General features: G+C 41.6%; 1 protein-coding gene across 1 annotated transcript in view; it reads right to left on the minus strand.

Moving 5' to 3' along the window:
• mtmr11 (myotubularin related protein 11) overlaps positions 1 to 22,815 on the minus strand; it is a 60,544-nt gene extending 37,729 nt beyond the window's left edge. Inside the window, exons 1-2 of the mRNA XM_061717429.1 lie at positions 22,358 to 22,815; positions 3,624 to 3,693 (exon numbers count right to left, since the gene is read on the minus strand). Coding sequence (XP_061573413.1) covers positions 3,624 to 3,693; positions 22,358 to 22,414 — 127 coding nt within the window. The 5' untranslated portion in view covers positions 22,415 to 22,815. The remainder of the gene's footprint in view (positions 1 to 3,623; positions 3,694 to 22,357) is intronic.
• Positions 22,816 to 24,661: the final 1,846 nt, after the last annotated feature.

The following is a 24,661-nucleotide window of genomic DNA, read 5'->3' on the forward strand; positions in this document are numbered from 1 at the left end:
TAGTATGCCATTTTGGATACAGCCATATTTTAAGAAGTTCTTAAGTAGGAAAAATAAGAAATTCGTAAGAAATGACAGTTCTTAAGACGGTTCTTAAGAAAATATTGAGGAATTGCACTTAAGAACTTGTTAATTTTAGATCTTAAGACATTTCTTAAGATCGTTCTTAAGAACATATTGGTGAATCCGGCCCCTGGAAGGGAAATGGACAGAGTCTGGACAGAACCTGGACCGGGCCTGGAAAGGACCCTGGAAAGGGCCCAATGTTGCATCTCCCTGTCTGAACTCTCCGTCCACTTTTGCAAACAAGAAAACAAAAACGGGGCAAAACTAAAAATGACCCTCCATATTTACAGCCCCAGTAACAGAACCAGCACCTGTACCAGAACCACTAGTGCCAGAACCAGCAGCAGCCGTAGCTCTCAGAGGATCTGATCTGGTTCCGAGCATTAAAACAGAAGCACATCTGCCTCCTCCTGCCTCGTGCCGAGGCGGCGTCTCCCTGACAGCCGTGTTTCCACTGGGCTGGAATGAAGGTGGGGTCAGAACGGGGGGTAGGAAGGTTTCAGACGGAGAGTCGGGGTGGGGGGGCCGGCAGGAGGAAATATGTGAAGACCGTTGACATTTCACAGCGAAGCGCCAACAGCCAGGAATAAAAGCCACGTGGGACGAGCAGGAAACGTGTTCGATGGCTGCAAAACCAATCAGGGAGGAGGAGGGGGGGTAAACCACATTTACTGTCGTCTCCCGGGTGCTGAATGCTGAGGAGCTGCAGATATGCAGCGTTTAAGACCCGCTCACATTCTTGAATCAGGAGCAGCAGTCTACAGGCACATCCCTCAGGTATCCAGTCATTAATTAACTAGTTATCTGATTCTAACACAGATTTCCATGAGAGAACGAACTCCTGCCCTTGTTTCTGTTCCAACGTCACTGTGCATCAGATAAAAGTTTATTTGAGGTGATAATGTTGATTGTTTGTGGAAGTAAATCAGTAAATCAACACCTACGAGGCCGTACTTTAGCAGAGAGAACTGGACCAGCCCCGTGTGAATACTCAGACGACCCAACTGACGGCACCAAGGCCAGGTGGACCGGTTACTTGATCGGTGGGATAAAAATGCTCCTATTATTATTATTATTATCATCATCAACACTGTGAAGACAATAATACAGAGATCAATCAAGTCCAAGCCTATAAAACGAGATGGATTCTCTTCCCTAGAGGTTAACCGATGAACTGCATGTTTAACGAGCCGGATGTGGCCCCTCAGTCTCACATATATCCCTCCGCCGTTCATTGGTCGATCTGAAGGAGCTCAACGGTGGCCGAGCACTTCCCAAAGCGTCCTGCTCCCTCCAGACCTCTTGTACCCCCTTTCCAACAAACCGGTTCCAGTGCTGGTTGTGGTTCACAACTCGTTGGAACTGGGAACCAGCTGAGAACCGGTTTGCTTTTCCACAGCTCGGATGCTAAGGGGAGCTACGTAGCTGCTTTGCGTTGGCGTGAAAGTTGAAGCAACAACAAGGTATCTGCTCTAAGGCCGCGTTCAGACTGCAGGCAAATATCCGATTTTTAGCCCATCCAGATTGAAACTGGATGACTCTTTTGAAGTCTGAACAGTCCCAAACCGCATGATATCCGATTTTTGCAAACCAGATCAAAACCACCTCCGGGAAGTAGTTTCATATCCGATCCATATCGCATTTGGGCAGATGCGTGTCAGTGTGAACAGCTCCAAACACTCAGATCGGATATGACTGTCCCAGACGCTCCAAACCACCTGCCCATTTCCAGTTGTGGAGCTACTCATCCTTTCACAGAGAGCATGCACAATCTCTGATGTCACGTCAAAAACTATTATTTGTAGTTTAAGTGTTGCAAATTCACATTACAAATCACGTTTTAATAGCAGAAAAAAAGACCGCATTTCCACGTACGGTGCGGGTCGCCGCGTACCCTACGCCGTAGGTCTGCGTTGGTGTAACGCGGAACCATAAATCAGCCTTCAGTCGCGCTGTGAGCCTGAACCTGCAGCCCGTCAGCCCCTCTCCTCCTAGGAGGAGAGGTTATGGAGCGGGGCTGCCAGTTATTAATTGCTGGTTCGTTTTGTTAACTCTGAGCTTTGTTGGTTGGTTTGTTAGTTTGCTGGTGGTTTTGTTCTGAACACTTCTCTTCTCTGTTTCTCATTTTGCTGGGACGCCGGGTCCCTCCGCCGAGACACAACTTTTGCTGTATGCGTTCATTGTTATGTCTAAAAATGATGCGCAGTGCCGACCCAATCAGAAACGGTACAGATATTTTGGGATTTTTTTATATATAAAAAAAATACATGACTTCACACAATACACGCGCTGGGTGACGCCTCCGCTCCGACGTCGTTGCTACGGCAACCCGTCAGATCAGTCAATGATGTGGCCCAGTCTGAACAGAGCCAGATCCGATTTGGACACTTGCTAAAAACAGTGTGGACAGTCAGCCCTGAAAATCGGATATGAGAAGGAATCAGATATATATCAGATTTGCCTGCAGTCTGAACGCGGCCTAATAGGACTTGGTCCACGTAGCTCCTCTGTGGATCATATTTGTGAAAAGACAGGTTGTCTCCTCCTCAGACCCATGATGCTTTGCTGCATCCAGATTAATTCTTGTAAATGTCTCCGTCTCCCAGTCTTGCTGTTGCCGTTGGTCTTAATAACTCCGCCCCCCTCCGTTTATGTGAGCAGTTCGTTCCTCTAGACCAGCAAAGAGTTGGTGCTACCTTGGAACCGGTTCTTCTGGCCCGGAGCCAGTTCTTTGTCAGTGGAAACAGAAAGTCCGGTTCCAAACTCAGCACTGGCCTGGGCTGCGTCCGAAATTCCATACTTCCACCCTAGTGAGTATGCAAAATGAGTATGCGAGATTTTTGAGTGCGTCTGAAACATTAGAACGTACTCAATAGTATGCTCTATCCATACTCATTCTGGAAAAATGTAATAGTGTGGATTGATGGACACTAGCTGAGCAGAAACTTCCCACAATGCAATGCAGCGGTGTTTGGTTGCTAATTGATACGTATATGTCATAAGTATAATAGTAAGTATAGTAATATTATTATATAATATTAATATTATAATATTCATATAATAATATTATATAATGTCATCTTGTTTCTACCAGAAAAAACGGGAAAGAGCAGAGCAGTGCTGCTACTGCTGCTGTGACACGTCACTTCCTCCCAACGGCAGGAAGTGACGTGTGCGCTCTTAATAGTACGTCCGAATTAATGCATACTACTGATATTTACTCAAAAGTGTGCCGAACTTAAGTATACTTTTAAGTATGGCATTTCGGACGCACCGCCAGAACCACAACCAGCCTGGAACCGGTTGGGTGGAAAAGGGGTAACATAGATCCCTAAATCTGAATCCACATGGTTATTTCCAGTTTTATTCATCAGTTGACAAGGCGTCCTGCTCCCAACCGACCTCTTGATAGCCCAGATATTTGTTTTACTACATGTTTATGCTTTTTTTGTCATGTAGGATTTGCTGATTTGTGATCAGTTGTAGTGAAGGACACGTCAACATCCCTCTGCTGTATTTTTAATCCTTCTCGATCTGGAAACAGGAAGTGATCTTACCCGGTAGACAGCGCAGCCCGAACACATCTCGACTCCTCGCGTTCACGCCGCTCTGACTCAGCATCCTCTCCTTTAAAAGAAACAGAAAAGACGTCAAAAATTACGTAATATGATTAAAACAAAACTCTCAGATGACTGAAGTGGATCACCTGGATATTAAACAATCCCTGGGAGTGTTATCGATGATACCAAGGTTTAAAGTAAGTTAGAACCTCCCCCGGGCCCACTTTTCCTCACTATTAAGGCAGTAAAGTGAAGGTTTGTGACAGCGATATAGAAAAGGTGTGATTGTGATCTTATCAGCCATCTGTTGTAAGTAACCGGCAAATAGCTAGACTTGTATTTCTCAAGATCACTTTTTTGTGGTCTTGGTCTTGTCGCGGGTTAATAATGCAAGTTCAAGTCGATAATTGTATCTTTAATATTTAAAATTCACATTTCATCAACGAATTAAATACAATTTAAATCAGTAACAAAAGTTGTGATTGATTAAGCATCAGGTCCATTTCAGTGATGCTGATATACGGTGTAATCTGATTACTATAATGGTAAATAATGTAATTTCAAGTCCATAATTGTATCTTTAATATCTAAAATTCACGTTTCATCTCCAAATTAAGTCCAATTTAAATCAATAACATTTACTATTCATGACTTTTCTGAGGTGGAGGGGGGTGTTGGAGCTAGTTATTTTGCTAGAGGACTTTGGGACTAGTTAGTAGTCGTGTCAATCCTTAAAAGCACTGGAGTCAATCCTCCAATAGTGTAGAAATAGCGGTAGTGCAGTCGCCACACATATCTGATCTCAGCTGATGGATGAAAACATTTATAGTGAGTTCAACATCATCATCCACTTCTCTGTGTTATTGTGCTGCAGTTGAATACAAGCTCATATGGAAACTAGCTGAACCAGGATGGACTGATATTTTACAAAAAAGTCTTGGTCTTGATACTCTCTGGTCTTGGTCTCGGTTTAGGTGGTCTTGACTACAAGTCTAGCATCAGCCGACGCCTGTGAACATCTCGCCACTCAATGCTCACAGACATCTGCAGGCAGCTGCTCCATCAAAACGGGTTTTAAAATGACTATTTGAGGTTAACACATCATATCTGACAAAAGACAGTCTAAAAATGGAAACTTGCGCAACATAATCAAACTAAAAATCCTAAAAGTCAGCCAGCGACTGTCCTCGTTTCTAAAAACCGAACATCTGTCGGCTCGACCTTGAATCTAGACCGGCCGACCTCAGTCAGAGGTTTTATTAAGACTGCAGGAAACTGTCAACAGTGTTTAACCATCTGTGATGACGTCTGAGCGGCTGCCAGCTGCTGCAGCAGATCAATACCATGAATCCAGATCACTTCATCCTCACAGACACTGAAGGGTGACCATGAATGACTGGGAAATAGTCTCGCCTCGCTCCAGACGTCTCATCGAGTTCCCACATGAGCGTAGACTAAACAGCTCATGCTCAAGGAGCCGAGTGTCACCTTTGGTCTGAGTTATAGTCCAATCGCAGCTCCGACAGTTTCTACCATTAAAGCCCGACGCGCCTCAACGGACTCGTCTGCAACAGACAAAAGAAACAATAGCGACTGCGAGCTTGCGGATTCCTGGTTTTCCATTTTGCAACCCTGTTTGTTCTTCTTTGTGATCGGCAGCGGCTCGGGAAACCGAATCCAGCAGTGGTTGTTTGAGCTCGCTGGCACATCTGCTTCTACTTAACTGCAGCAGCAACCCGCCTGTGAAGGCCGCGCACATCTAATCTGCTTCACACATCACAACAATCCGAGAGGCCGGCGTGATTTATACAGGTGGAGGACCAGGGAGCAGGAACCTTCACCATCTAGTTTAGTTTATTTTGTTTATTTCGAACATGTAAAAAAAAAAAAAAACAAGAAAAAAGACAAGAAAACAAATACAGGTGGGCATTCCACCACATAAAAAAAACAAAACAACATCAAAACACATATTTCAAGTTACATGTTCGAAAAGGAGTGGGAGGAAGTATAAACGTATTTAATCCCACCCCCTTTCCACAACTAAACAAATTATATGATGTAAGCTGTTTAATACTCTATCATAAATATAATATAACATTGTATACATTCTTTTAACTCCAAATTCGAACCATTCTACAGTTTAAGTCCACAAACTGATACACAAAGACTTATTTTTGTTGTACGCACGAATAAAGATTTGAAGTTTAGGTTTCCCCTTAAATTATAACCCCCTTCCCTCCCAATGAATAATTTCTGAATGTTATCCGGTAGCGAATGATTTTTTGCTTTAAACATTACTTCTGCAGATTGAAATGCCACTAGATCCATGAGTTTAAGTTAGTGTTCCGATTAGTTAGTGTCCCGATCGATCGGGCCCGATCACAACATTTTCAAAACATCGGTATCGGCCAAAAAAGTATTGGGACATACCTAGTTATTAATGTCTTTAATATATAATAAATTGTTTTATATATCGTTGCATTTAACGTCACTTCCGGCCGGCGTCACTTCCGGACGCCGGCCGGAAGTGGTTTACAGGTGGTTTGCATGGTTTACATGTTTGAATTGTGAAATGTTATACATGTTCATGTTGCATTAAGCTGCTGCTATTCATTTCATGCCATTCAGAATGTTGCACTAAGGTTAAGCCAAAAAGTATTTTAATTTTCTTGTGTTTGTGAGTTTGACTGGATGTCATTCAACTACCTCTTTTGAAGTTAAATTATTTATTTTTGTTATTGCATTATTCTGCACTTTTTGTTTCTGTTTAAAATTTAATGTTTTTACATTTTGTGGCACCAGTGCTGATAAGCTTTGTTGAAATATATGTCCATGTTGTTCTCAATGGACAATAAAAGAAACTTGGGATAATTTAGTTTTAGTCCTCTTTATTTTTTCTTTTTAATTCATTGCCAAAATGTATCTGATCGGGAAAAAGTATCGGAAATGTATCGGGAGCCAAAAAAAGTGATCGGATTGGGAAAAATCGGGATCGACAGATACTCAAACTCAAGTGATCAGGAGTTAAAAAATCCTGATCGGGACAACCCTAGTTTTAGTACTTTGGACTGTAAGAATAGTGAGTTAGTGTGATCTCGCTATCCAGCCTTATGAATGTATCGTATTGCTCTCTTTTGAAGTATGAGTAATAAGTGTAACCTAGTTTTATAGTTATTGCCCCAAATTTCTGCACAGTAAGTGAAATATGAAAGAACTAGTGAACAGTAAAGAATGTGGACGGCCCTCTGATTCAAAACCTCTACATACATGGTTGATCTGTTAGTTCCTATGAAGCTCCCAGACCCCTGAGGTTCATCTGGATCTGGTTTGTTGTTTGTCCCAAGAACCAGAACCAAGCAAGGTGAGGCAGCGTTCAGTTATTCTGCTCCTCACCGGTGGAACAAACTTCCTGTAGACCTGAGGTCTGCTCCAACTGTCAGCTCCTTTAAATCAGGCCTAAAAACATTACTGTTTACTGAAGCGTACTCTTAAATTAAATACTTACCTGCTGTACTCTACTGCCCTTATTTTTTTAACAACCTGTGCTTTTTATTATTTTACCTCTTTTCTTATCATTTTGTTATTTAAGCGTACCCTAAAATTAAATATTTATGATTTTTGAAAACTGCGCAAAGTTATGGATAAGCCCTGAATGCAGACATTGTGACGTAGAATTTAGTGATGCACCGAAATGAAAATTTGTGGCCGAAACCGAAACCGAAAATAATAATAAACACTTAAACAATTTGATTTAGGCATGCTTTTAAAAGAAAAATATATTTTACAAAATTACAAGGTAGAAAACATTTGTTGAACATAAAAAACTGAACATTTTTTAATTTCCCAGCATTTCTTAAATATTCCAGCAGACATTATACCAGCAAAGAACAATAACTTAAAATAAATAAATTAGCAAAATACATTTTTTGGCCATCTTTGAGCTTACGTTAGGCTTAACTTACTGAACATTGTAACATAGGCCTTAAAACAATAAAAATGCATTAAAGCGCTCAGGGTTTTTTATCATTTCAAATGATAAATCAAACTTGTAGTGCTGAAAGACTTTGCAGATGTGCCCCCTCTAGATATTTGAGCAGAACATTCATTGCAAACAGCCATTCTTATATTATTCTTTGCCACTCTAAAATACTTCCACACTGCTGACATGTTTGCACCGCACCACTTCACTCCACGCTCTTCGCTGTTTGATTTCGTCATCTAAACGCACCTGTAATAGATTGATTTATGTTGTTTTGGTTCCACCTGCTGGTGAATGTTAGGTAAAATTCTTTATGTGGTTAGTTTTTGGTTGACCAACGATTTATGTGGTGCGCAACAGTTACGGAGCGGCCAGTCTATTTATATTTCAACGCCGTTATTAATTGTTCGGTTTTTTTCCCCACCTATTCCACGAACACCGAAAGTGTTTTTTTGCCATTTTCAGCCGAACAATTTCGGTTACCGAACAATCGGTGCATCACTAGTAGAATTGCCAACTTGGTTTGATTCACCGCACAAATCGGCACAGATTAGTTTTGTAATACTGTATTTGACCCCGTCTTTGTACGTTTTGATCGTACAGAAACTTAATTCTTGCCTGTAGCAAGCTCGTTGCCACTGGGGCCGACCGACAGGACAGAGGACACAGGGTTTAGTGCAGGAAACGTTTTTATTCTCGTTCACTGCAGACACAGGTGCACCAGCACCTTCAGCAGAGACCTCTTGCTGCTCTGCAGCCACTTCTTATGAAGGCAGGCAGGGTGGAGAGGTTGATTGGGCACACCTGTGCCCAATCAACTGAGTAGCTGCTCCTCCACCCTGCCACATTGCCATTGTAAGAATGAGATGTGTACCTGCTGGACTCTACTGCACTTACTTATTAAAAACTTGTGCTTTTTATTATGTTACCTCTTTTCTTATCCTTTTATTTATTTACCGTTTAATTGTGTCTTGCTGCTTTTAATGTTGATGTAAAGCACTTTGAATTACCTTGTGTTGAACTGTGCTACACAAATAAACTTGCCTTGCCTATCTGCAGGTCCTGAAACCTCCCGCTCAGCAGAGTCGGGATCAGTTATTGTTTCACTGAAAAGGCCGCGGCGTCGCCCTGAAACACGAGCGAGCCTCCGAGACTCCAGGGATTGGCACTTTGCACGGAAACATTTCACAAAGAGGACCTTTGCTCCGCGAGAAGGTCGTAAAAATCACGCTCAGAGCTGCTTGTTTCCTCGTCGTCTAAGATGGAAACCTTAAAGCTAAACAACCAACATCCATGTTTCCATGAGAGTCGTCCCGGCCGGCGTTTCCACGCAGCGTTTGTTCCACTTGCCACAAAATTACTGAGCTCACTAAGATGCAGAAAGTGTTTTGTAGGAAAAAGATCTGCTGGAGAAAAACATCTCTTTTATTGCCAGGCAGGACAGTAAAGTTACACCCCCCCACCCACTGTAAACCCACAGCCGAGCTCTTTTATGCCTTTTTCAGCAGAACAGAAGTGATTCAGAGTCTCGGGTTATTCACGCTGGGCGTGTTGGACTCGTCCTCCGAAGACTGACTCAGAGAGCTGGAGGGAGAACGAATCACTCGCTTCAGAGAGAAAGAAAGAGAAAGAAAGAGAAGAGGCTGCTGAATCGCTGTCAATTACACGTTCATAGAAAAGGTAACGTGGCATTGCTGGGAGGGTAGACGGATGTAAACACACCCTTATACTCCCTTATTCCAACAAAACACTAATCCACCAATCAAATAAAAGTAAACCTACTGCAGCCTGATTGAAGACTGAGCACCCCCGCCCTTGCCTAAAGACTTATTGGTGAATAAGTCTTTTATATAGTCTTGGGAATGTTATCTTACTCTCCTTTGCAATAAAGAGTTCAAGTTTCTTCAAATCATGTGTACTTTTTTGTTTTGGAAGGTCATTCCAGATGTTTTTGATAGGACTGAGGTCTGGGACTCGGAGGTCTGGGACTCGGAGGTCGGGGACTCGGAGGTCGGGGACTCGGAGGTCGGGGACTCGGAGGTCTGGACTCGACTCCCAGGTCCAGACTCGACTCCCAGGTCTGGACTCGACTCCCAGGTCTGGACTCGACTCGACTCCCAGGTCTGGACTCGACTCGACTCCCAGGTCTGGACTCGACTCGACTCCCAGGTCCGGACTCCCAGGTCTCGACTCCCAGGTCCAGACTCCCCCGCCCCCAGGGGCTCCTGGTTCCACCGGAGCGTAACGTCACACCGATCGCAGAGTCCTTGGATGTCGCTCTGTTTTGGCTTCTCACCAATCGGGGAGAAAAACTCGCCCTTCGGCTCGTCGGCTCGTCGCACATTCCTGCACATTCCTTCCCGGGCCGCGGCGACTGAACCCCTCGTCAGACGGCCTTACATGCTTCCCACCTAGGGTTGCCAACCGTCCCTTGAAAAACGGAATCGTCCCGTATTTATAAACTAAAGTACAGGTCCCGTATTGAGCTGAAAAGGGATGAACTTTGTCCCGTATTACTGTGAGAGTCAAAAAATAGTCATAAAATGCCAATAGAAAATGGCATTGACATTGAGCTGTTGAGTTCACAAGTTATTTTTTCTGTTTTACTACAACTGTATTCTACAGTCATGGCCTTTGAGGCACAAATATGTTTACAAGTTTTCTACAGACTTCATGTTGGAACACTTTTGTTATTGCACTAAAAATGTGCACTATTACAGAATGGATGTTCTGCTTTCTATCTATTGTTTTATATTAATTTATACAATTTTAAGTTAAGCAGGACAGGTTTCTGTTTAAGAAAGCTTGGTTTCTGGATAATAATTTGTTTTCCATGTGTTCATGGCATTCAAAAATATGCATCTAATTCAATTCTGGTTCGAGTCAAATAGTTAAAAAAAATCGTTTCACTCACAATAAAAAAGGGGCTAAAAGAATTCACCACGCCAGGAAGGGTGAAGGCAATCTGGTCAGCCGGCCCTGCTGATGAGGTGTCCCTTATTTATGTTTCAGGGAGTTGGCAACCCTATTCCCACCCCCCCTTACTGATGATGCTTCTGACAGCTACACGCTTCACATCCCTCTCCTGATTGGTACTTTTCAACAACGAAGCCTCCGTTTCTCTGGTAACACTTTGTGGCTCACGGCTCTCTGCCGAATCTGACCACAAACCACAAAAATCCAAGAAAGTATTGCTGCAACAACGGAGTTTTAACATTTATTGTTCTGTTTGTTGCTGGATCCCAGCGAGCGTGCGACAGCTCTGACATTCCTGCCGTTTTATGCGTGTTTATATTTTAAAAAGCTGCAACAGTGTTTTATATCGACTATTAAACATGCAACAGAGATGAAAAGAGAAAACCAGATTGGGATCATGCCTCAGCAGGAACGTGCTCAAGTCTGAGTTACACGTCACTCTCAAACCGCGTTTGTGCTGACGGTTCATGGTGGGGCTTCCAAGTCCCCATTACTCTGCTCTCTTTGGCTCCTTCTCCCCCCAGGCTGTCTCCCTGCCCCACTTAGGCCTCCGTCGCTGCCCCCCCTTCGTTTCCCCCCCCTTTCGTCCTCTTTCATCCTCAGGGGCAGCAGCCGAGGCTTGCTGCAGTTTCCATTGCTCATGGCTTCCCTTCGCTACTGCTGCTGCTGCTGCAGCCAGACTCCTGCAGAAAGCTGCTCCACACTTTCCCTTCTCATAACAACAGGCTGCTTTTTGGGTTTTATATGTTGGTGAGGAGACATTAAAAGCAGGGCTGGGGATCGATTCAAATGTCAAGAATCGATTCGATTCCGATTCTTAAGATTCAGAATCGATTATCAAGATTTTCAAGGTTAGTGTTAGTAAAACAGAATTTTGAGCTGTTGCATGATTTATATGACTGTAGTTATGCAACATATTAATACTAGTATTATATTGAGATTCAGTAGCAAGTACTGGCAGCTAATGATGCTCTAAGGACCAATCACCTCCCAGAATGCTGATATAACTGCTTTTTCAGAAACATGTTGTGGGGCAGAATTATCAAAAAGATCCAGAGCAGCAAACAGAGGCCCTATGAAATCGGTTTTATGTCTTTTTTCGGGTTTTTCATTTTTGAGAATTCGGTTTTTTGCATTTTATGCAAATGTAACCCCAAGACAGTACATAAAGTAATGAAATATAGACAATTTATGCAATTATAACTGAAAACCTTAATGTTTTCATACCTTTAAACATCTGCAAAAACATTGTGTCCAACAAAACATCCTTTTTTCGATTTAGAATCAGAAAATCGATTTTTACAACACAGGCCTAATTAAAAAAAAAAAATAAAAAAAAATCCTGTTCTATAATAAAGTAAAAAAACAAAACAAAGCCATTTAGCATGTCTTGAAACTCTCATTAGTGGTGGCGTTCTCCTGCTTTGACCAAAGCTGATCCACATCCCAGAAGCGCCTGAAGAACACGACTTTTACATTCAGATATAATTCACCAATTCAAGGAGGTGTTGTAGTGGCTAAAGTTGCTTTCGTCAATGAAAATTATGACTAAATATCGTCGTCAACGAAACTTTATCACCTGAGGAGACGAGACGCAACGAAAATGCTGGTCATGTGACGATAGTGATAATTAAATATATAATGCAATATCGTAGAGGAATAAAAACAAGACTAAAATGTAGATTACAAAAGAAAAACTCTGCTAAAATGTGTCTTCATTTTCGTTGACCAAAATGAGACAAAATGTTCTAAGATCCTTAATATCCATTTTTTTTACGTTGTTTCCTCTGGTTTAGTCTTTAAACCAGTTTAGTCTTTAGATCTTTGGATCCACTTTCCTACATAGACGTGGAAAAGAAGCAAATGCGTCGTTGAAAAAGAAAAAGATGGGGAGAAATGCAGAAAAATAAATATGTTGTAAACTCAAATGAGAGTCTTCTGTATCTGGAATGAATGTATTCTTGAGTCTATAAGGTAACAATAATATAATAACAAGATAACCTTGTTGGAATTGCAAAATGAGTTTGGCTAAATACAATCTTTGACTAAAACTAGACTAAAATGGTCCTGGACAATTCTGACTAAAATGAGACTAAAATGCTCAGACTTTTAGTCGACTCAAACTTGACACGACTAAAAGGAGAATGAACGTGACTAAAACTAATAAAAACTAAAATGATAGCTTGACCCAAAGACTAGACTAAAACTAAAATTGAAACAGGCTGACAAACAACACTAGTAGTGGCAGCTCATCGTTGAGATAAAAGGCTGCATACTCTGCAGCACTCAGACCCTGCAGCCTTTCCTTTCCTTCACATGAATGAAGACAGTAAGAAAGAAAAAGAAAAGCATCCTACGTCGGCTTGGACGGAAAAAAACAGGACACAAGCTCACTCTGGGAATGCTTGGTCTGCAGATATAACTACCGTCCGTGGTTTTCCTGGGCATTAAGAGTCAGATTTATGACGATATAACTGCACTGACTGTAACAGCTACAGACGGCTCGGCGTCTAATTTATTCAAGCCCTCAAAAGGACAAGCTGGAGAACCAAAATGCCTTAAACAGAATCGGCGGTTCGTAGTGACGAGGTTCTCTCCTTTATATACAGAAAAATGGTGGTACAACACCAAGGCAAGATAAAATGCAGAAATCGCTGAAGCAAATGTAAATTGAGGTTAAAGTAGTGCATCAATATTTGATGATTAGTGAATTCTTGCGTTTAATATTTAATGTAAAGTCTTCTGCATTTCGCTGCAGAGCAGATCTGAGGATTCATCCCTCGTCAGAAAACTCTCCGCGTAGATTTTATTCTATCTGGTTCAGATGCACAACAAATTAATTTCCTCTCTGCACATCTTCATGATATCGTTTTGCCACTGAAACACTGTGAGGAAGTTAGATCTCTATATATAAATATACAACAGTACAGGAAGGTTCGAGGGTCTTTAAGGTTAAATAAAAGGGCTTGTTTACCAGAAATCTCCGGTAAACAAACACTATGTTACCTGCTATTGTGTAAAAGATAAACTTAATCATTGTTGGCTAGTCTGTCAGCACCTTTTCTTTGGTAAACAGGGATTGTGATGTGTGCTTTGGGGGCGTGGCCTCAGAGGGAGGGCTGAAGGAAACGGCTTGTACTTCTAAATCGTGCATTTCCTTCCAGCGTCGCCTGCACAGCCTTTCAGACTATGTGTGTGTGTGTGTTGTTGACAGCCGTTTGTATCACTGTACGTGCAACAGGAAGTTCAGAAATAGTATTTTTCTTTTAAGTAGGGTAAGCCATTTCTGGATGAAGTCACAATTGGGATTAAACCTCTATGGAGGACCAAAGCTGACATAATTAAAAATAAAAATCAGAAATGTATATATTTTGTTTTTCCTTTTACGTGCATTTTTATATTCCCTCGTCTCCTCTTTTTACTTTACTTTATGCATTTCTGCCTCATTATGAAAATGAGGGGGGCAGGCCATCCTGGTGCAGCTCCTCTACTATTCGTCAGGAACAACAGGAAGAAGCAGGATTGGACCAAAATGTCCAACCTAAGAGACTAAAACTACTACTACTACTACTACTACTGCTACTACTACTACTACTACTAATAATAATAACGTCAAAATGTATAGTTAATATACACTAGCTTCTTTGTTTGTTTTATAATGTCCCTTTAACCCCCCACACCACATAACATTAATAGATCAACGCTGGTTGCGCAATAGTCTTAATTTTGACTGGATCTGCTTATTCCTGTTTATTGACCAATAGCAGAGGAGCTGCACCAGGAAGGCCCGCCCTTCTCATTTGCATAATGAGGCTGAAATGCATAAGGTAAATGGAAAAAACAAGGAATGCACATATAAGGAAAAGGAAAACCAAAATATATACATTTCAGTTTTATTTTTAATTATGTCAGTTTTGGTCTTCCATATGATTCTCATATCATGTAAGTAATTTTATCTTATTTTGCTGAACCATTTATTCAGTTTGAAACACTTTGCAGGAATAATGCCAGTACTGGTTAAGTTTAATTCCACTGTACAATATTTATAAAACACCAACATGTAGGATCCTCTCATGTTTAAACACTGAAGCCAGACTTTTAAGTTGCAGATCGTAGGAGCGTCAACGACGCTGCCAAGGTTGCCGACACAAATCAGGTCATGATAGACAATCTCCATGAGACGAGACAAAATAATAATAATGATAGCATTAGACGTGGATGATGCTGTCGAGACACCAAGATGTGGAAAAGGACAGACGCTGGGAACGCACCACAACTAACTTCCTGCTAACCCTGGAAATCATACCTGCCAACACTCCCGATTTAAGCGGGAGTCTCCCGATTTTCAACCATTTCTCCCGCCCTGCTCCCGATTTGTAATTTCTCCCGCTTATCTCCCGATTTTAAAGTGAAATGAGTCAATGGTGTTTCACGTGTCGGGGTTCCTGCATTGATGTATTATATTAACGGGTTCCTGACAAACCTGGCAACCCAACCCAAAAGCACTGCCTACGTCCAAGCTCCGCCCCATGGAGCTGCTGTGATACGTCAACGTCGCCGCCATATTGGATGTGGCAAGACTGCGCTGTAAACTAATACAAGTAAATGGACTTATTTTCATAAAGCGTCTTTCTACAAAGAAATGTACGTTTTACGACTCATTTATTCATTCACACACGCACTAATATACTTGGGAAACAGTTAGGCACCAAATATAATATATTTAATTTTCTCAGATGGCAAAAATAAGAACTTTATTGATCCCACAGTAATACATGTTATATCAGCTATAGAGAACAAGGTAGTGCCTAAAAACAATAAATATCCCCCCTCACAAAAATAAGAAAAATAGAGAAACATATTCTCTCATCAGCAAATCATTACATAATCATATTTAAAAATTTTCAAGTTACAAAATAACATATTTGAACAATTTTTCAGATTTTTCAGTTATTTTATTGTTTGGATAATGGTTAAAATATGTTATTTTGTTATTTGAACATTTGAAAATTTGTTTTGTTTGAGAAAATGCTTTGAAAAAAATCTGAGGGAAGAGTTGGTGGAGTATCAAGTCATAGCAAGCAAGGATCTCCCACAGGAAGAGAGAGTTGAAGGTTCTGGGTTCTTCTAGGGAAAGAGGAGAGGTTTACAAATCTGGCATCACTGATGAAGGCAATACTCTGCATCCCTCACAACAATGAAGCTCAGAGAGGTCATTCAGCACGGTGATGATAATTCTACTCTTTGCACACTCTTTTCTTGCAAGATAAACCATACCAGCCCTGGCCACAAGTATGTACCCTCCAAGAAAGTGATTGTAGCTGCAAAGTCTGTCACCTACAATTACAACAGGTCCTTGGGTGACAAAGGGAAGCTGGAAAGTTCTACAAATATTGTATTTTATTGTTATTAATACTAAACTTATTTGGCTCCAAAAAGGCTGTAGAATCATTTTGGGAGGTACATTTTACACATTTCATTGTAGCTATGGATTTAAAGCTCATTAAAAGTCGCCTTGTTTATATCAGGGCAGGGATGTTGTGAGTGGAGCATTCCAACCACTACCCCAGAAAATCTCCCTCTTTTTCACAGCCCAATGTTGGCAGGTATGCCTGGAAATTTGTGTGCGACCTTGAAATCACCGACAAAATAATTACGTGTAAAGTGAGCTACTATATTCCACATGCGGCCAGCAACAGTCTGACACTCTGCTGGGAAGAATACAGGAGCAACGCCATAAATAGAGGATGTGATCGATGTCACTCCAAATCAATCGCAGCCTCCTTCAAACCCTTCAAGGAAGATCCTTTTTTTAGCCTCTTCAAAGATAAGGTTAGAACACATGCAATGTAGGCCTGTGTTGAAAAAATTGATTCTCCGATTCTAAATCGATTCTCATATTAATTTGTAAAAATCGATTCGTATGTCTAAAGATTGATTTTTTTTTTCATCATTACATTACATCTTTTGGTATTTTTTTGTTTATGCCCAAAAAAGGAATGCTTTTTTGGACACAAGAATAACTGGTGCCATGTTTTTGCCTTTAAATATGTTTAAAAAGGTATTAAAACATTAAAGTTTTCAGTTATAATTGCATAAATTGTCTATATTTCATTACTTTATATACTGTCTTGGGGTTACATTTGCATAAAATGCTAAAAATCTAATTCTCAAAAATTTACGGAATGTGGGAAAAAATAAAACCGATTTCATACGGCCCTATCTCTGTTTGCTGCCCTGGATCTGTTCATATCAGTCATATAATTCATGCAACAGCTCAAAAAAACAGTTTTACTAACACTAACCCAAATAAATATCGGAATCAAAGATCTAATCAATTCTGAATCTTAAGAATCGGATCGATTCTTGACATTTGAATCGATCCCCAGCCCTAGTGCAATGCATCGCATAGTTGGGATGTTTTTCCTTGGACTGCTGGAGTAGAGCGACCGGATGACATCATCACTGCACAAATGCATCCCTACATAAATGAAATCAAGAGCAGTATTTCCTTTTCCTGGTTTCAGTAACACGCTGGTCTCTTCACACCTTTCATGTGACCAAAAACAGAACATCCCAGCAGATCTCTCTACTTAACGGCCTGAACGAAAATGCAGTGCTGAACACTGACTGTCCTGTGTGGTTTATCTCTCGTGCGAAACCTCAAGCGGCTCACCTCCCTCCGGATTTATACCAAGACATTTCAACACAGCCGAGCTCTTCCCAGAGGGAAAAGTGCTGCCGGTTAATTATCACCCGACGCCCGATCGATAGACTCTCCAGAGGGGCGATAAATCTGCCTCTGGTGTTACGACGAGGCCATTGTTTGCCTCGGTTTACGAGCAGGAGCCTCCACCGGGGCCAGGACCGCCGGTGAGGGCGATGGAGCTGCACCAGAATATCCTTCTGATGATCCCTTCTCTGGCATTTCTGCTTTCGTCAAGCTTTGTGCCGTGAGGCTTTCATGTTCTTCAAAGCCGGATGGGAAATGCTGATAGGGGGAACTCAAAAGGGAAAGGCAAAGCCAGAATATTCCTGATATCCTGCAAAGAAACCGGCTTGAGCACATGCACGTCCCAAACATTTCAGGTGTTTTTGTCCCGTTTTAAACTTGTTTACCTAAATAAAAACAACTCAGATCTTTCAGTCTTACCCCTCTTCCACCAAACCGGTTCCAGGGCTGGTTCTGGTTCTGGACCAGTGCTGAGTTTGGAACCGGGCTTTCTGTTTCCACTGACAAAGAACTGGCTCCGGGCCAGAAAACCCGGTTCCAAGGTAGCACCAACTCTTTGCTGGGTTAAAGGAAAGAACCGCTTACCTAAGTGGAGGGGGCGGAGTTATTAAGACCAACAGCAATAGCAAGACTGGGAGACGGAGACATTTTCAAATAAGAATTAATCTGGATGCAGCAAAGCAGCATGGGTCTGAGGAGGAGACAACCTGTCTTTTAGAGATGTGTCCACGGAGGAGCTACGAGGACCAAGTCCTATGGCACTTTTCCACTAGCACCTACTCAGCCCGACTCGACTTGCCTTGCCTTTGCGCTTTCCACTAGGGGTCTAACAAGTAGATATTTTTCCTGCAACTTCTCTGCCGAGGTTCTAAGCAGCTGAGTCGGCTGTATCTGACGTCATCACACTACAGGCCATCGATTGGTCGGGCGGTTGGAGTCAGACGTCTGAGTCAGGAGGCGGAAATCGGCAAAAAAGCGACTACGACGGCGGCTTCTTGTTCATTTTATTCGACCAGCAATGGCAACAGAAGTCTGTTTGGTGATCCAACTCTGAGGTGCAGATGTTCATAAACCTGGTGGCTGAGGAGAGAATTAAAAATGGATCTAGACGGGCGATAAGGAACGATCAGATCTACCAGGAGCTCTGTCACTTCATAGCTACGACAAAAAAAAAAAAAAAAAAAAAAAAAAAAACGTTGCTGCTTGAAGCTTCTCTCACTCTCATTTTTTAACCTGATATCGAACACAAGCCACAGACCCAGCAGCACATATATCATCTCCTCCAGGTTCTACATCTTTATTGTTGTTGTCTTCTTCGTTTAGATACACAATCAAATACGTCACAGCAGCTTCACTCCAACCTCCTACTTCTGCTCCAGGTGCTGAATTGTAGTGGAAAGTAAACCAGGCCAAGATGACTCGAGCCGAGTAGGTACTGGTGGAAAAGCGCCATTAGAGATGTGGTCCAAGGATGGAGCTACGTGGACCAAGTCCGTATTAGAGCAAATACGTTGTTGTTGCTTCAACTTTCATGCAAACGCAGCGACGTAACTGACGTTTACAGAGACATAATGACGGGGCTCCACTTAGCACCCAAGCTGTGGAAAAGCAAACCAGTTCTCAGCTGATTCTCAAGTTGAACAAGTTGTGAACCAGAACCAGCCCTGGAACCGGTTTGGTGTTAAAAGGGGCCTCTGAAGGCGGTTTCCTCGGATCTGGAAACACATAATTAGCTGCAGACCGATATAAAAAGGTCCGGTACATCCAACTCTGACTGCATTGTGGTGGAAGAAGAGAAAACTGAACAGAATATCCAAACTACACGGCCATCTGGTGCAGAATGAGTCCAGGGTGAGATTCAGCCTTCCCACATGCTCACAAGAGTGTGGGTGGCCTCTGCATTCACTCCACCGTGCACAGCCTGCTACTCCGCATTAGCATATCTCTTAGCCACACTCTCGGACTCGGACACACGGGGGTTAATGATTTTTTAAAAACATCTAGTTTCTAAAAGATAATCAAATTCAGAAGTCCCGAGCCGTCCAACCCTCGTCTCCATGGAGACGTCCAGATGTTGTGGAAGCTGACACCACCCCCACTCCACATGGCTGAGGAGGGGTGGGGGGGGTGGAGCAGCATCTGGTAGCATTTCCCCCTGCGGCTGCTGGAAATATCCACGGAGACGAAACGCCAGGCAACACAAAGGCCCTGCCAAGACTCTGCTCGCTCGCGAGGAAAGAAAGTGGAGATACTTAAACACGACTTTGTGTCTCTCCGTCAACCTAATAGGTCCTCCGAAGCGCTGCACTACACCTCTGCTGTGATGGAGCAATCCATCACCGCACCACGTGACCGACACGGCCTCTGAGCAAACGGAGGCAGCTGGAAGTGTTCGGGGCTCGGCTGTCAGGATGATGGATGCTGCACCACCACTTACTCATCTAACGAAGCAAACCCCGGCTGTGACGAGTGATTAAGAGTCCCCACCCCGTCCCTGGTCTCTAATTAGGCCTACATCCGACAGGAGTCGCATCATATACCCTTAATTTACATCTTGCACATCCTTGTTACCCAGAATCCTCGTTCACAACCAGCCAGGATGCAAACTGGGTATTTATAGCTCAGCTGACTGCACAATGAACCGCCAGCTTCCTGACCTGCAAGGTTTCCGACCTGCAAGGTTTTTCTGACCTGCAAGGTTTTTCTGACCTGCAAGGTTTTTCTGACCCGCAAGGTTTCTGACCTGCAAGGTTCCTGGTTTCTGATCTGCCAGGTTTTTCTGACCTGCAACGTTTCTGACGTATGAGGTTTCAGACCTGCAACGTTCCTGGTTTCTGACCTGCAAAGTTCCCGAACTGCGAGTTTCCTCGTTTCTGACCTGCAAGGATCCTGGTTTTTGACTTGCGAGGTTCCTGACCAGATGCAACATGGTACTAAGAAAAACTGCAGTTCCTCCACCGACCACTGAGGTCGGTGGAGGAACTATCAACTATGGAAGTGGATGTGCTTTTGGAGCAAAAGCACATCCACTTCCATAGTTGATATTTTAGAGAATTTGTTTTGCTGTGCCAGTAGGGCTGGGGATCATTCAAATGTCAAGAATCAATTCGATTCCGATTCTCAAGATTCAGAATCAATTATCACGATTCGATTCAATCCGTTATATCAATTTGGGTTAGTCTTGTTACCTGAATTACACGACTGTAGTTATGCAATATATTAACACTAGTATTGAACTTGACCATGTTTATTGTTGGATAGTTTTACACCACTTAAATGACACATTAAATAAGATAAGATAAGATATTCCTTTATTAGTCCCACAGCGGGGAAATTCACAGTGTACAGCAGCAAGGGGGATAGTGCAAAACAAGAGGCATCAATAAATGTATAATAAATAAATAAATAAATAAATAAATAAATAAATAAATAAATAAATAACCCGACTACTGGGATTAAAGTTCACCGGGTGAAAATGTAAAAATAGAAAAACGATCTTTGGACATATGAATTGATTTTTAGCGATTTATATGAGAATGGATTTTTTCCGGGCCGCTCGGTGGCGCAGTGGGTTAAGCAGCGGCTCATCTACTGAGGCTACAGTCCTCCTGCAGCGGTCGCAATCCCGGCCTGCACACCTTTGCTGAATGTCGCCCCCATTCTCTCTCTCTACCCCTTTCATATCTGCATCTTCAATAAAAGGGCCACTAGAGCCCAAAAAAATCTTAAAAAAAAAAAAAAAAGAATGGATTTTTTCCAACACAGGCCTATGTGCCAGAAATGTTACTAACAGACCACCGTGACCGGTTGTGGGTTGGTCTAGAGGGGTCAGAGGTTACGCTTAGCCAACAGTAGCCAGTTTGCTAAACTGTCATTTCTGATTTCACTGCAAAAACATCTGAAACAGGAGCTTAAATTGCAAATATTTGGCCCAAATTGGCCGAGATTGGCCCGGATCCACAGCGGATTGTTTCTGGACCCTTCCAGCGGAGGTGTCCCGGTGTTGTGCCAAAAAGTGATTGCCTGCCAGAATCTGATTTCTTCTGATTTGTGGCCGCGGGAGCGCGCACAGCAGCCCGTTGAACGATAGCGCTAAAACGTCAGATTTTCAAATTATGAAGCTCAAGAATGAGATCAAGTCATATTTAGGCAGAAACAACTTTTCATTAACTGTATTTGGCCTTCAATCAATTTTTGGCAGGTGAAAATGCCTATTTTGTCTTGTAATGGTCCTTTAAAAGAGTTAAAAGCAATCCTGTGAGCTCTAGTGTTTATATTATGAAGCTCAAGAATGAGATCAAATCATATTTAGGTAGAAACAACCTTTCATTCGTGGCCTTCAATCAATTTTTGGCAGGTAAAAAGACCCATTTTCAGGGGAGAAATCAGATTCTGGCAGGCAATCACTTTTTGGCACGACACCGGGACCCTCGGCCAATCAGCAAGGCGACGCCCGAGTAGGACGGGTCTAAACCAGCTGAGCCGACCACAAGTCCCAGCGGAGCTCCTCGACTCCAGTTTCAGATCATTTCAGATGGGAACACTTAAAATAAGGCATATTTGTTAATTAATATTCATTTGCATAATAGGTTGGTACAAGCCAAGTCAGCCAAGCTAAAATAGTTAACTATGCCTGACATAAGGTGTTTGTTTGGCCCATTTCTCCTGGCACCTGCAGTAAGAAGAAAAAAAAGGCTACAAAAGAATCATTAAAAAGCATGAGTGACGTCACAGGGAGGGGTTGTCCAGTTTTAGTGTCCAACAGTATTTGGGTGGTGAGGGATTTTAATGGTTTCTGACAGACTTTTTCACTTCTAAATCAAGAAATCAGGTCCAATCTCCATGCTGTTTAGATATGGCTCAGAACATGTGTTTGAAAAGAAAAGGAGACATATAGAAGAACAAAAACTATTATAGCCACATGTGTTCAATTAACCGCGCAGGGGCTTTTACCCCAGCTATTATTGGGGGTGGGGGTAATTGTGTAAGTTAGGGTTATAAACAGGGTTAGTTATCGTCGGTGAGCTCGGGCAGGAGTCTTACCTTGATGTCTGGGAGCATTTGTCTCACTTTGAACGTGGTTTTGGATCCAGTCAACATCTTTGTTTTTGTTTTTTTTTTTTACGACGTCTTAAGCAGCAAAGAAAGAAAGCAGCGAAAAATGACTCCAATCAAAAATAAAGAAAAAAATCGAATATATAAAAGAAAAAAACTAAAGCAGAAAACCTGAACTAAGGGGAGTTGGACGGCGTTTGAAGCGCCGACCAGCGCGCGACGCCGGCGGCTCCGACTGATGTCGAGCAAACTCTCCTCATCACTGACAGCATCTGTCTCCGCCGCCCCGAGGCTCCAGACCAGCCCTCTTCTCTCTTTCTGTTCCCCTTTTAACTCCCAGTGGTCGCCGGTCTGGTCCGAGCGAAGTTCAGTGGGGAGAGGTGCGTTCTTGCCGCTGCCGCCTTGTTTATTCCTTCGCCATAGCGAAGCAGCGACGGAGGAAAACAGCAGCGGCGGCGCAGCCTCTTAAAGGGCCAGTACATCTGGACGGAGGGACGCGGTCCACAAGCCGGCAGGGGGCGCTCTTACAGCCACTCTGTTCTTTTTTTGTTTGTTTGTTTTTTTTATTCAATAACATTTTTTTTTATTTATTCATTCATTTTTATTTTTATTTTTATTTTATTTTTTTTAAACTTTTTTTAAATGTATTTATTTTTTTATTATTTATTTAAAAAAATGTTCTTATCTTTTTTCTATTTCTTTTTTTCTCTCTTCTTTTTTTAAATTTATTTTTATTTTATTTATTTTTTATTTTTTTATTTTTTCTTCTTTATTTGTTTTTAATTTATTTAAATTTTCTTTTCTTTTTCTTTTTTTAATGTATTTCTTTTTTTTATTATCTATTTTAATTAATTTATTTATTTTTTCTTATCTTTTTTTCTTTATATTTTTTTCTCCTTTTTTAATTTTTTCTTTTTTATTTCTTTATTTTTTTTAAAAATTTTCTCTCTTTATTTTTAATTTTTATTTAATTTTTTTCTCTTTTTTAATGAATGTATTTAGTTATCTTCTTTTTTATTTATTTTTTTGTTTTAATATATTGTAATATATTTTAATTTTTTTTTCTTTTCTTCTTTTCTTTTTTTTCTTTTAATACATTTTTTTTCCTTTCTTTTTTTTTTTTCTTCTTAAATCCTGTCATTAAAATCTATGAACAGAACCGGTGACAAAGCCACGAACTGTTAAAACATGGCCTGAAAGGTGCTTCTGAACAGCTTCAGGACTGTTTTGATTCAACCGACTGGGACATTTTTAAACATCTGGAGCAGTACACAACATCTGTCCTGGACTATATAAAATACTGCACGGACAATGTCGCTGTGGAAAAGCACATCCGGGTTTTCCCAAACAGGAAGCCGTGGATGACAAAAGAAGTGCAGTGGCTGCTCAGTCAATCACAATTTAAATGACATAATCCAGCATTACGTAATCAGACAAATATTTTGGTCAAAATGTAACTAACATGACCAATCATATATATTACATATAAACAAGAGCAACAAATCACCCAGAGTAGGATAAACAATAGTTAAAAGAAAAAAGTCAGAGAATTAATCTGTTTTAAGGATTACTCTGTCTATTAAACAACAACAAAGCCATAAAACGAGTAAATGAATAAGCAGACGAGGAAAAGAAAATCATATGGGTAATACTAAGTACCCCTCTTACTGCTTCCACACGATTTAAGAGCTTATTCTGCCAGATGCTGTTTAATCACGTGAGGTGGGACCTCAGGAGAGCCGTGGCTGATGCCCATATATACATTTTAAACTGAAAAAGTGAATCAAAAACTGCTCAAAACAACACAAACACACCAAATACCAGGTGAAAAAGGTTTGCACTGCCCCTTTACAAAAAAAAACGCCATAACCTTTTTCACTGAGCCACTATTTATCAGATATGAGGCCAAAAGGAAAAAACTTCAATCTTTCATAAGATTTAAGAGGTTACATTTCAGAAAGTGCTGTTACATTGTGGGACGTTAAGAGAGTTGGTGGTTGGTGTGAAGAAGAAAACTAAAATTCCTCCACATCGATGAGGGAGACTGATATAGTCATACAGGAAATGACAACATCAAGTTTCTGACCCTAAAAGTGGAACTACGAGTCATGCTGGTTGCACCAAAGGAAATATCATGTACTATTAATACTAAGAACCGCTTTAGATGGTTTTTATTGTGTTTTTATGCAAAACACACACACAAAAATGCAGGATTAAAAGAAATGTGCTAAATTTTGCTCACTGACTCCCAATTTAATGTGTGGAACCTTGAAAACTGTAATTACCAACCTC

The sequence above is a fragment of the Cololabis saira genome, chromosome 3 (assembly GCF_033807715.1).
Source record: "Cololabis saira isolate AMF1-May2022 chromosome 3, fColSai1.1, whole genome shotgun sequence".
Taxonomy (NCBI): domain Eukaryota; kingdom Metazoa; phylum Chordata; class Actinopteri; order Beloniformes; family Belonidae; genus Cololabis; species Cololabis saira.